Source organism: Ursus americanus, chromosome 24 (genome assembly GCF_024610735.1).
Source record: "Ursus americanus isolate L20-20 chromosome 24, mUrsAme1.1.p, whole genome shotgun sequence".
NCBI lineage: Eukaryota > Metazoa > Chordata > Mammalia > Carnivora > Ursidae > Ursus > Ursus americanus.
In genome coordinates, this window is record NC_142150.1 from 19,528,136 (window position 1) to 19,542,622 (window position 14,487).

At 34.6% G+C, this 14,487-nt stretch overlaps 1 protein-coding gene across 3 annotated transcripts in view; it reads right to left on the reverse strand.

Moving 5' to 3' along the window:
* The window catches only part of CCDC73 (coiled-coil domain containing 73), a 156,012-nt gene that overhangs the window by 76,939 nt on the left and 64,586 nt on the right, over positions 1–14,487 (reverse strand). For all 3 annotated transcript variants that reach the window (XM_087854731.1, XM_087854732.1, XM_045808554.2), the window contains exons 4-7: positions 13,068–13,139; positions 8,039–8,110; positions 6,369–6,404; positions 5,360–5,434 (exon numbers count right to left, since the gene is read on the reverse strand). In XM_087854731.1, coding sequence (XP_087710857.1) covers positions 5,360–5,434; positions 6,369–6,404; positions 8,039–8,110; positions 13,068–13,139 — 255 coding nt within the window. The remainder of the gene's footprint in view (positions 1–5,359; positions 5,435–6,368; positions 6,405–8,038; positions 8,111–13,067; positions 13,140–14,487) is intronic.

The window sequence follows — 14,487 nt, forward strand, 5'->3', positions numbered from 1 at the left end:
ACTACTATACCTAGCAAAACTATCATTTAAAAGATGAAGGAGAGAGAAAAATCTTTCCCAAACAAACAAAACTAAGGGAATCTGTTACCATTTGACTTGCTTTATAAAAAATAATGAAGGAAGTTCTTCAAATTGAAACAAAAACATGCCAAACAACAATGCAAGAGCACATGAAAGTATAATTCTCATTCGTAAAGTATAGAGACAAACATAGAGAAATTCAAGACTGAATGAGTAGTACATAAATTACTTTTAACCCTTATATAAAAGTTTAGAAATAAAAATGTATTAATGAATACACAATATAAAAAGATGCAAACACTGGTTATGAGAACACAAAGTTGAGGAGGCAAAGTGTAGTACTTTTGTATGCAGTTAAAGTTACTATCAACTTAAAATAGTTATAAGTACAAGATATTTTATGCAAGACTTCAGATAACCATAAAGATAAAAACCTATAATGCATACACAAAAGATAAAGAAAAAAATCAGAGAAAATCACTACAAAAACATCAAATAAAAAAGGCAGACAAGAGATGCACAAAACTACCACAAAACAGACAGAAAACAATTTACAAAATGACAACAGTAATTCCACACCTATCAATAATTACTATAAATGTATATGTATTAAACTTTCCAACCAAAAGGCACAGAGTGACAGGATAAAAAAAACAAAATCAAGTGATACACAGCTGTTCCCACTTATCTGTGGTTTCACTTTGGATGGTTTCAATTACCCATGGTCAACTGCAATTTGGAAGCAGATGAGTTCTCTCCTGATGTGCCATCAAAAGGTTAATAGGAGCCTAACACTATATCACTCACCTCACTTCATCTCATCACATAGGCATTTTATCATCTCACAGCATCACAAGAAGAGAAGAAGGGTGAGGTTTTTTTTTTTTTAATGTATTTATTTGAGAGAAAGAGAGCAGGGGGAGAGGGAGAGAATCTTCAAGCTGACTCTCTGCTGAGTGTGGAGCTTGACGTGGGGCTCAATCTCACAACCCTGAGATCATGACCTGAGCCGAAATCAAAAGTCGGATGCTTAACCGACTGAGCCACCCAGGTGCCCTGAAGGGTGAGTTTAGTATAATAAGATATTTTAAGAGAGAGAGAAAAAAAAGAAAAAGAGAGAGATCACATTCACATAACATTTATTATAATATATTGTTTATAATTGTTTTATTTTATTATTAGTTATTGTTAATCTCTTACTGTGCTTAATTTACTTTATCATAGGTATTTATGTATAGGAAATAAGCAGTATATTTAGAGTTCAGTACTACCCATGGTTTCAGGCATCCAAGGGGGTCTTGAAACATACTCCCCATTGATAAAGGAGGACTACTGTACTATCTACAAGAGACTCACTTTAGATTTAAGGACACAAATAGGCTGAAAGTACAGAGATGAAGTAACCAAAAATAGGCTGAAAGTACAGAGATAGTAACCAAAAATAAAGCACAGGTGACTATATTTATATCAGACAAAATATCCTTCAGGTCAAAAGGAGACAAAAAAGTGGAGACAAAAAAGTCATTATATAATGCAAAGAAGTCAGTTCAACAGGAAGCTATAACAGCTGTTTATGCACCCAACATCAGAACACCTAAATATATAAAGCAAATATCAACAGATCTGAAGGGAAAAATTGACAGAAATACAGTAATAGTAGGAGACTTTAATACCTCACTTAAATAATGTACAAAACATCCAGACGAAAATCTATCAAGCATTTAATCTTTAAACCTCACTATGGATGAGGTCCTCAAATAGACCTAACAGATGTACACAGAACTTTTCACCCTACAGCAGAAGAATACATTTCTTCTCAAGTACACATGAAACATTCTCCAGGACAGATCATGTTAGGTCACAAAACAAGTCTTTGCAAATTTAAGATCAAAATCATTCCAAATATCTTTTCCACCTACAATGGAAACAAGAAAAACAGTAAGAAAACAGGAAAATTCACAAGTATATAGAAATTAAACAACACTCTTGAATAATCACTGTGTCCATAAAGGGGGAATTTAAAAAGTATCTTGAGACACATAAAAACAATAATACAACATAACAAAACTTATGGGATGCAGCAAAAGCAGTACTAATGGGTAATTTGATAATGATAAATGCCTACACTAAAAAAGAGAAATATTTCAAATAAACAATCTAATCTTACATCTCAAAGAACTAGGAAAAAAGGTAACAAACGAATCCCAAAATCAGCAAAAGGAAATAATAAAGATTAGAACAGAAATAAATAATAAAAAGAAAAACAATAGAAAAAAATCAACAAAACTAAGAGTTATTTTTTTGGAAGGACAAATGAAATCTACTAACCCTTAGCTAGACTAACAAAAAGAAGATTCAAATCAATAAAGTCAGAAACGGAAGGAGACATTACAGTGATGCCTCAGAAATAAAAAGAAACAACTATATGCCAACAAATTGGACAACCTGGAAGAATGGATAAATTCTTAGAAGCGCACAACCTGTTAAAATTGAAGAAAGATGACATGGAAAGTCTGAACATACCCATCACAAATAAGGAAATTGAATCAGTAATTAAAAACCTCCCAAGGAAGAAAATCCCCAAACCAGATAGCTTCATGGATAAATTCTCCTAAATATTTAAGGAATTAATATCCCAAACCTTAAATTCTTCCAAAATACAGAAGAGGAAGAAACACTTCCAAACTCATTTTATGAGGCCAGTATCACTCTGATACCAAAGTCCGAAAAAGACAATACAAGAAAAGAAATCTACAGGCCAATATCCATGATGAACATAGATGCAAAAGTCTTCAACGAAATTCTAGCAAACCAAATTCAACAGCATGTTAAAGGTTCATACATTGTGACCAAATGGGATTTATCCCTGGGCTGCAAGATGGTCTGGCATATGCATATCAATCAATGTCATACATCACATTAACAGAATTTAAAAATCCATATGTTCATCTCATAGATGTAGAAAGGGTATCTGACAAAATTTAAAATCTATTCATGATAAAAACTCTCAACAAAAGAGGTACACAAGGTAACTTACCTCAACACAATAAAAGCCTTATATAAAAAGCCCACGATAAACATCACCACCAATTCAGTAGAAGGCATGGATACTCATTCTTACCACCTTCTTCAACACAGTGCTGAAAGTCCTAGCCAGAGCAATTAGAGAAGAAAAAGAAATAAAAGGCTTCCAAATCAGAAAGAAGTAAAATTTTCTGTTTGGAGATGACTTGATCAGATACGTAGAAAACCCTAAAGACTCAACAAAAACACTGTCAGAACTAATAAATGAATATATTAAAGTTGCAGATACAAAACCAACACACAAAAATCAGCCATATTTCTATACACAAACAACAAACTATCCAAAAAGGAAATTAAGAAAACAATCCCATTCACAACAACTAAAAAAAATATGTAGGAATAAATTTAACCAAAGAGGTAAATTATTTGTACACTGAATATTATAAAATATTGATGAAGGAAATTTTAAAAGACAGATAAGTGGAAAGATATCCTGTGTTCATGGATAGAAGGATATTGTGAAGATGTATATATTATCCAAAGTGATCTACCAATTCAACGCAATCTATCAAAATCACAATATGAAACTCTACAGAAATAGAAAAAAATCCTAAAATTCATACAGAACCATGAAAACCCCTAAAACCAGAATAGCTAAAGTAAACTTGAGCAACATGAACAAAGTTACAGGCATCATGCTTCCTGATTTCAAAATATATTTCAGAGTTACTGTGATCAAAACAGTATGCTATTGGTATAAAAACAGAGATATTGGTTAATGGATCAGACTAGAGAGACCAGAAATCCAGGCAACTACAGCTAACTGATCTTTAACAAGGGTAACAAGAATATACAATGGGGTAAAGATAATCTTCAATAAATGGTGTTAGAAAAACTGGACATCCACATACAGAAGACAAATCAGACCCTTATCTCACACCATATACAAAATCTCATACTATATAGAAAAATCAACTCAAAATAGAGTAAAGACTTAAACATAAGACCTGAAACCATAAAATTACCAGAAGAGAAAACAGAGGGGAAAAGCTCCTTGACATTAGCACAAGCGGTGATATTTTTTAATATGACAACAAAAGCACAGGCAATAAAAGCAAAAATTGTCTACTGGAACTACATAAAACTAAAAAGCTTCTGCAAACAAAGGAAATAATCAATGGAGTGAAAAGACAACCTAAAATGGGAGAAACACTTGTAAACCATGTATCTGATTGGGGTTAATATCCAAAATGTATCAGAAGCTCATACACTCCACAGCAACAAAACAAAACCAATATAAAAAATGGGCTGAGGACCAGGATAGACTTTTCTAGAAAGACATACAAATGGCCAACAGGTATATAAGAAGGTGCTCAAGATCACTAATCATCAGGGAAATGCAAATCAAACCCAAAGAGGTTATCACTTTACACCTATTAGAATGTCTATGACTAAAAAGACAAGAGATAACAAGATTGGTGAGGATATGAAGAAAAGGAAACCTTCTTACTACCTTAATCAACTAAAGAAAGAAAGTTTATTATATGCTTAACCATGAAGGAAATCCACACTATGATGTGAATTACCTGATTAAGGTAGTGACCATCAGGATACTTCCATTATAAAAATATATTTTGGTCTTTGTAATTAATGTTATCTATAGGGTGATAACTTCAAAATCCTGTATCTTCTCCCCTAACAATCTTTATTTTACTTTGTATCTCATTTTATTGCTTGTCTTCCCCCCACCTTGAATGGAAGCTCCATAAAAGTAAATTATTTTTGTCCTTTTTATTCATTGCTATATCTCCAGTGCTTGGCACATTGTAGACCTTCAGTAAATACGCTTAACGAAACATCATTAGCTATATACGTCTGTATTCTATAGGAGACTGTGTACAGCCTAGAGGCAAATGTGATGCTTTTGGCATCTCTGTATTTGCAGAAAATAAGCACAGTACATAACAAATAATCATGACTAGCTTAATGCTATTTTATTTTCACTTTTAAGGACCACAGGTAATCAGTTATAATATATAGGTCTGACTTGGTTTGTTCGTTAATAAAGTGTTAAAAATAACAATTATATTACAGTAAGAAATAATGAAGCTATTTTAATATTTCCTTTTAAAATAAAAGATGAGGAAAAATCCTACTAATTTGAAATTCAAGGCTTTCAGGAAAAAAATACAAAGTTACATGATATATGAATTTTTGTCAGCTTTGTTTTGCTAACTTACATGTTTAGTGGACATTTTACTAATATAATGCTAATATGCCAAATTATTTTTTAAGCAATACTAAGTTACTTTACCTGTAATGCTTTTAATGTTTCCTTCAATCCTTCTATTTCTTTTTCTTTTATTTCTGCAGCAAGTTGGTATTTTCCCTTTAAGTAAAAAAACTGTATTTCAGTACTTTCCAATGTAAGTGATATTATTAATGGGGAAGATACAAAAGCTCAAGAACCAAAACCTCTTCTTTACAAAACTAACACTCCACAGCTTTAAACTTGGATCTGCAACACAACTTACATTCCCAATGACTTCAAAAAAGATCATGAACATACAATAAGGCCTCTATAAGATTACAAATATCATGAAATGAAAATTATAACAAAACATTTTATCAGTATAATATTATAACAAATATTTATGGTGGCTTCAGTGCATGATAATCATTTTATCAGTAGGGCATTCCTGAGAATTTATGGATACTATGAAATTATTTAATTCACACAGCTAGAATAAATGTATTCTAATTAATAAGTTACAAGTATATTTCTCTTATAAAGATATGGGAGAATTTTTTTAAAGGGCTTTGTAAATAGTATACCCACTGACATAATAAAAACATGTATTAACTATTAAATAATTAGAGAAAATATTTAATGCTAGGTGAATTTCTAGTTCAGAGTTGTGTCTTCTTTTCCAATTGGTCTGCATCCAGACGCAAATCATTTTAATGTTTAAACAGGTAATTACACTGAAAAAGCACTAAAAATATACTTAATAGAAACACTGCAGTAGAATAGAAAAAAACATTAATTTGGGGGCTGAAGAGATCTGGGTTCTAGTCCCAACTTCACCACTTCAGAATGAGAGCTTCAGCTCAGCAAGTCATTTAGTCTTGCTAGGCTTTAGTATTCCAACTGTAAAATGACAGAGGCAACATGATTTCCTTGGCTCTTTTCAATTTCTAAGACTTTAAGCAATTAACAGTCTCCATTAATCTACTGCTAATACTCCTTTTCATTGTGGTAAACAACTGATAATTAAATGCATTTAACTATGCTTTAAATTATTAAAAAAATTAATAAATACCTTTTCTTCTTCCAAGGCACACATCTTCATTTGCAACTGATAAATAATTTTAAAAATGAAAATACAGGTAAGTAAACTGTTAGCAGTGATTTACACTGGTCGGTAAGACTATAAAAGTATTTTACATGTCTATCCTGTTTGAACCTAATACAATGTGAACGTGCTACCTCTACACTGAGAAAATAATAAAAGATATACAAGAGGGTAAAAAGCCAGTCACCAAAAGAAATGAAAAATTTAATCACAGGATTAGGAATACCAATCATCCTTGAAAATTTAGTTTTTCCTTCCACGAGTTTTTTTCTTGTACGTGTCAGTACTTTGCCATCTACTCTTAAATAATAACATATAAAGTTTCCTGAAGGCACACTTTGATGAAATCAGTATCATCTGTATTAGCATTGACAGTATTTTCTGAAAATTTTTTTAAAAATGCATGTAGGTGTCTCATAAATAGTGGTATTTTAAAGCAGAGTAAGTAGGGTCAACATGCCAAAGAAAACAAAATATTATAAACAACACAAGAATAGGTAAAACTGTCAAGAAATAAAATTTTTCTTTGGAACTTCTCCTTCTCATTTTCCACATCCCTCATTCACATTCAAGAATCAGGAAGAGGAGAGGAGTAGTTGAAGGGAGGGGAGGAAAAAAGGAAACAAACAACAACGGGGTGGGGGGAGAGCCCAAGAGCACTTTCTCCATTACCCTTCAGATACCCAGATATTCTTATTTTGCCCAAAGTCCCTTGTGATAAAAGAGACACAGACTTGCCCTCTCCTAGAGAATACTATCTGGCATATTTGGCTTCTGCTTCCTTAGTCTTCAATTAAAGCCCCCATACCTTTGGTGAGGCTAATCTCAGACTAATAGGAAGAAAGTTTATCCTCTGCTTAAACAAATCTGCACTACAGTGTGGACTACAAACAACCTCAACCAACTAGTGATTTACCTTACATAGGTGTATTTCCCTTTCTAAACATACACACTTGTGTGGAGAAAAAGGCAAAAAGAGAGGGAAGGAAAAAGGAAGAAAAAATGGTGATGCTGGAATGACCATAAGGAAAAAATTTCTTGAGAATATTTTTCAGGAGCACATTTCTTACACTTATATTTTCTAAAGAGGGACTGAAGAAAAATTTGAGGTAGTAAAGAAGAGCTGTATTACTCAAAATAACTGAAGAAGTTGTTATTCATTATATATATATATATATAATGTTTTTCTCTGCTCTTAGCTGCTGATAGTATTTATGAAGGCCTCAGTGCATGATAAATGCATCTCGTCATCCTTCACATCTCCCCCCTTGCATCTCAGCTTTTCATCAGTATTCTATTTCTTGCTTGGGTAAAGGAGGAAAGCAGAAAAGGTGAGATCCTAGGATATTCTAATCAAAGGGAGAAAGGGGAGAAGGGAGAGAAAGAACAAGAGCACACACATCACTAACCTTATTTATTTAGAACAGATGAAAATACATCTCCAAGAAAACAGTTTTCCCAATTTCTCTCCTTAACTAACTCATTCTACTAAGTGTCAGTTGTGATTCAAAATAACTTTATCTCCTGCTTCCATTAATACTCTGTTTGTCTTCAGTGAGTATGCCGTAATAATTCATATGGGGCAGAGGGGGTGAAATATTTGAAACTGTAGTGTTTGTCTATACTTATAAAATTACCTGCTTTTTGAAAGCTGCCATTGCTTCTTTGTGTTGCTTTGCTAATGTTTCCTTTTGATTCTGAAGAGTTTCCTATTTTACAAAATTATGAAAAGTTAAAACATAAATTTGAATAACTTTCAGTTTTAACTTTTAATTAGGTTCATAATTTAAATAAAAGTTAAACATTCATTGCATATATTATTGTATGCTCTTGAAATGCAACTTTAAACAATTCTATGATTTTTTTACCTGATTAGCATACAATAATTATTCTTTCAGTTACTTCTTTATGATAAAACACATTTCTTTAAAATTTTAAACTCTAAACATGGCTCAGGGTACCTGGATGGCTCAGTCGGTTGAGCATCCAACTCTTGATATCGGGCTCAGGTCATGATCTCAGGGTTATGAGATAGAGCCCCACATGGGGCTCCGAGACTCCATGCTGAGTCTGCTTGAGATTCTCTCTCTGCCTCTCCCCCAACCCTGCTCGCACGCGCACGCTCTAATAAATAAATCTTTAAAACACACACACAAACACACACACCCACACACACACAAAACTCTAAACATGGCTGACTCCAACACTTTCTTCAAGAAAATATTTCATCGAAAGTTATTAAAATTAATAGTCTTTTTTTTTTTAAGATTTTATTTATTTGACAGAGACAGCCAGCAAGAGAGGGAACACAAGCAGGGGGAGTGGGAGAGGAAGAAGCAGGCTCCCAGCAGAAGAGCCTGATGTGGGGCTCGATCCCAGAACGCTGGGATCACGCCCTGAGCCGAAGGCAGACGCTTAACGACTGCGCCACCCAGGCGCCCCTAAAATTAATAGTCTTAATATACAAGATGTCTATAGTCTTTTAGAGTTCCCAAAGAAACCCATTTTATTTTCTAAGCGCAAACGTTCACATGAGGACACAATTCTTTAAATTCACTGAAGCAATTTTTTTTTTAAATAAAATCAAAACCACCACAGGGCATTTTTTAAAATCCATATATATGATTCTATTTCTTTTTTTTTCTTCTCTCCCTCCTTTTTTGATAGAAGTTGTGTGTTCTGTTCTTCAGATTCAAGATGACTTCAAACTTTTTTTTCTATGTTTAGTGAATAATTCTCACAATTGAAAAAAATTAGATCTAAAAGTGGGAACTGCTTCAAATGTTTCTGTTATTTGACTCCGTGTTTCTAGATATATGTTGATTTACCAACTTAAAAATTTTATCGGACTTCTATTATGATAGTTGGGAGTTTGTCTTTCTTGTACAACCATTACCTAACATCTGCTCCCTCTATTCTTCCAACAGAGTTACATAAAAACTGACTTAAATCAATCTTCAGTATTTATACTATCATGAGTATGCAATTTTTATTCAATGCTCAGCCATATAATATACCGTAATTACATTTCTATTTAACAGAGCTTTTTATTTTTTCTGAAGTTAGCAATTACTTTAAAATATTTTCATTCTTGGGGCACCTGGATGGCTCAGTCTGAAGAGCATGTGATTCTTGTACTCTGGGGTGTGAGGTTGAGCCCTGTGCTGGACATAGAGAATACTAAAAAATATATAATAAAATAAACTTTAAAAATATTTTAAATCTTATAGCTAATTTTTAAAAATAGTACTATCAGTTCCCAGATCTGTACCAATGGTTCATATTCTCAAATGAAAAAAAAGAATGGAAAAAGCATAGTGAGAAAATCCCAAGAATGACAAGAAATGACAAAATGCACAGGAAACCAGACAGGTTTAGAAAAGCTATAGAGTTGGAAAAAATCTTTCAGAGGTTATTGTCCAGTTTTCTGTGAAAATAAATTAGACTCTATTCCACTCCTGCAAGCAAGGAAAGAATTTATTGAAGACCTCGGGGATAGGTTCTCTGAAGAGTGCATTCTCAAGTAAATGTGACCTCTAGCTTTCTCCTTACTTTTTGTGACCAGCCTTAAACCTGGAAATAGGAGATTTAACATGCAACAAAAACTGGAATGGGAAATAACCCATTACTAGATCTCAAATCCAGATGTTCAAAAAGCCTTTGAACAAAAGCAGAATAAACTGGAGGCCTTACAGATAAAACAACTTAATGCTCCCACTCCAGTCATCAAGCACTGAAGGAGTGAGCCTTTTGGTAAAGACACTTGTAGATATTTATTATAAACAGAAAGGACACTGGGGAAAAACTTTCCTGAACTAGCTAAGAAAATGAAGAGGAAAAAAATCAAGTGGGCAAATCAATGATACTGCTCTGAGGGCAAATCATGCACCCAACTTCCCATTTTATCCTCAAACTGGCAAAGAGAAATTTCTCTAAATATTGAAAGAAATTTTGCAAATATTTTACTCATACCATAAATCCTGCCACCATCACATAACCTCTTCCTCAGAGTCAATGAGCTAGTCAGATAGTGAATATCTCTAATAATCCAGAGATACTCCCCACTGTTTCAGCCTCCAATTGTTATCTCGGATCCTCAAGTGAGACATATTATTTTCTCCTTTGTGACACCACACCCATTAGCATAAGAGAAAGAAATCTACTATGTAAACAGAACTGCAAAATTAAATTCTTCTCCGATTTTTTTTTTAAAGATCCCTGAGGATTTTTCTATTGTAATCAGATCACAGCTAATTTCGATACTAACTTTGTGGTACTTCTCTGTATGATCAAACCAAATTAAGATTTCTTTGAAGTGGCACTCTTTGTGGGCAAAATGTCTTTCTGATACTAGCAGAAAACCTCTATCTAACTTTACATAATATCTCTAAAACCAGAAGAACTAAAGCCAATAATAGTCTAAAAGCCTAAAAGAGAATGGTTCAATCACATTTTATACCCATCTTTGAATACTGCTGTTTCCCAGTCAAGAAACCCAATGGGTGAAGATAAAGATCTGTTCAAGAAAAATAAATAACTGTGGCCCCAATTCTTTGTAGTACTGAGCCCAAATACTATTTTATCTTCAGTGCTCTCTGACTCTACATTTTACCACTGTAAATATAGGTCTGCTTTCTATAGTGTTCCTTTAGATCAAGATGGTGTGACCTGTTTGTTTTGTCCTGGGAAAGTCAACAATTTACCTGGAGAGCTATGCCTCAAGGGTTTACTGAGGAAACTTAAGGAACTTAAATTTCTCTGTAACTCCACTCTTATACAGTATATGGGCACGTTTTTATTGTTCTAAAGATGACAGCTTTAACACTCACTCCACATAACTACTTACTGTTTTAGATCAAAAAGGACATGAAAATTCTGAAGAAAGTTTACAATTTTGTCAGAATAAAAAAAAAATGCCACCTTTATCACTCACTAATTTATCTTAAAATTTGGATCTATTTCTAGACTCTATTATGTTCTGAGGAATACCTATCCATGTATGCTACACCAAGCTACTTTAATTACTGTAGTTTATAATAATATATTTAAGAACCTAGTGTAATTATTTGGCCCTGTTCTTTTTCAAAAATTTCGCAGACACTCTTGTACATTTATTTCTACATAAACCTTAGAACAGCTTAAGTACAGCAAACACACTCTTAGTACTGGATTGTATTAAACATACTGATTAACTTAAGGATTTGGATAACTTTATACTGTTGACTCTCTCTATCCAAAAATAAGATATGACTTTACATTTTGAAATCTGTTTGGAGTTTCAGTTTGTGCTTGGTGTTTATCTGTTTTTCCTTTCTGCAGAGAGATTTGAGACCTGTGCCTCATAAAATCCAACTCTAGTTTTACTTCCACATTCTACACAACCTTGTGGGCTTGTCTGGTCTCAAAATTCCCATCGTTTCTAGGTTGAGCTATCCTCTGTCGCTTGAATTCTGATTCTGATATGTTACCTCCAACTTCCTGTTTCAATATTGCCAAACAGTGAAAAGAAGGGGGCCACCATAATTAAGATTCAATTTTTAGCTATTAAGATTACTTTAGTGGAAAGGCATGAGAAGTACTATCAAAAATGCTTCCATATAAATAAGGCTAGAGAGAGAATCAGATCTGATGATACTGGTGATTGTTTTTCTCTTTATTTTAAGCAGTCTCCACACGCCACACGGTGCTTGAACCATGACCCTGGGAAAAGGGTCACAGGCTCTACCGACAAAGCCAACCAGGTGTCCCTCTGATACTGTTTTTTTTTTTTTTAATATTTGATTACAGTATGTAATAACAGTCTGGGAAAATAAAGAGGTTTCACTTCTTAAAAATATTTTGACTTCTTTGTAATACATAATGTGTGTCTCAGACACTAAATAGATCATAGTAGTTTTCAGCATTATTATCAGAAAGCCTGGGAAAAAATTTCATTCTCAGTGTTCTGGTGGCCCAACTATTATTAAAAACAATTGTAGTCACAACTCTCTTGAGACTTTGTTTAAAATGATGCACACCCCCTGCTTGTGTTCCCTCTCTCGCTGGCTGTCTCTATCTCTGTCGAATAAATAAAAATCTTTAAAAAAGGGGGGGGGGGCGCCTGGGTGGCACAGCGGTTAAGCGTCTGCCTTCGGCTCAGGGCGTGATCCCGGCGTTATGGGATCGAGCCCCACATCAGGCTCTTCCGCTAGCAGCCTGCTTCTTCCTCTCCCACTCCCCCTGCTTGTGTTCCCTCTCTCGCTGTCTCTATCTCTGTCGAATAAATAAATAAAAATCTTTAAATAAAAAAATAAATAAATAAAATAAAATGATGCACAATCCCCAAATATGTTTAGGAAATTTAAAAATTCAAACTGCAATTAAGGATTACAATACTTCTTTAAAAGGTAAAAAGATGCTAAAGATGCTAAAAAGACTAATATGAAATAAAAATTAAAAATACTTAGTTTGAGGATACCTGGGTAGCTCAGTTCATTAAGCGTTCAACTCTCGATTTTGGCTTAGGTCATGATCTCAGGATGGTGAGATTGAGCCCCACATCAGCTCTATGCTCAGAGGAATTGGCTTGAGTTTCTCACCCCTCTGCCCCTCCCCAACCACTCACGTGCACTCCCATGTGCACTCTCTCTGGAGTAAATAAATCTTAAAAACAAAACAAAACCTCACCTTTTGCCATTTGAGTTCCTGTGTCTCTGCAATAATTTTACTAATCTGCTCTTCATATTGAGTTTCTGCTTCCTAAATCAAAAAGAAAAATGCAAGGGAAATTAGGACTCTAAAATTTTACATTTCAGCTCTTTCCAGAGCGATAAAAAGAGCATCCTCTCTTGCTTACAACAAGAAAAGAATCTGGACAAATTGTCAATTAAATAGACAAACCCATCAGAGAACTGAGGTCCCAGATCATTCAACTAATCCAAACTCTGGATAACTCTCTACTGCAGGGAGAAGAGAACCACAGCATTTGCTTACCTGGGACATAAATCACTGAGTCCTGATAAGAAAATTCAGCTGAAAGTTCTTAATAAATTGCTAAAGGCAGAATGTGGACCAGTGTAAGAATGTGAATTCCCAGGGACCCCAGAAATAAGGAGTTTTTATATTTTTTACAAGGTCTTTCTTCCAGGAAGCCCACAAAGGGCTTACAGGGAAGGATGGGAAGAATCCAACAATCTTAGAGGCTCTCCTCTGTAGGACTGGCTGGAGAAGAGAAGAGCAGTCACAACGCATCTTCCCTATTTCCCCTACAGACCAAGAATCTTAATCTATAAGGGAAAGGGAAAAAAAAACTATACTTAAGAACACTAGTGGAAATCCCTGTACAGCTGGGAAAGGGGACCAAGAGCCACCACTGAAAAGTCTACCTAGACAGACCAGTCTTCCTCATCTCCCCTAAGGAGCAAGAGCTTAATCTACAGGGGGAGGGGCAATAAAAACTACAGTGTGAGAGCTGTGGAAAGCCACTGCAGCTGGAAGCAGGCCAGGAAAATAAAATAACAGCTCTATCACGGGGGGAGGAGCAGAAAAACAGCAGGAATTAAGGAATACAGTAGGCCCAGCATTAAAAACAAAAGAAGGATCAGAACTCTTATGAAGACCTCACACTGAGACACGGTTTCACCTAAGAACTGAAGCTTAATGAAGTCAGAGAATGCCCGTATTCCCCCTACCTGCAGCCACGACCTGACAAACAAGCCTCAAATAAAAAGAACAGGGATCAGCTGGGAGGCTGCAAAGACAGACTCTCTCTGGGAGGCAGCACAAAGGGAAGACCCAAAGTCAAGGAACAAAGCCAAAAGCCAAGCAGGAAGCAGTTATTTAGAAAAGTCCTCTGATTTTGTTTAAAATCATGGAATACTCCTGAATTAGTCTACACCATAAATACAAGGTATCACTAGAGAAATCTGAACCTTCTGTTGAAAAATTCAACAGGTAGACTTAAAAAGTGCCTGTATACAGAGCTGAAGCTATGCCCCAACACACAGAGAGAGTCCTTCTGCAAAGCCTGGGAGGTTTTGTTTTGTTTTGTTTTTTTCTTTTGGCTCCAGGTATTTAAGGAAATCTCTGCCAAACAAAGCACTAGCTG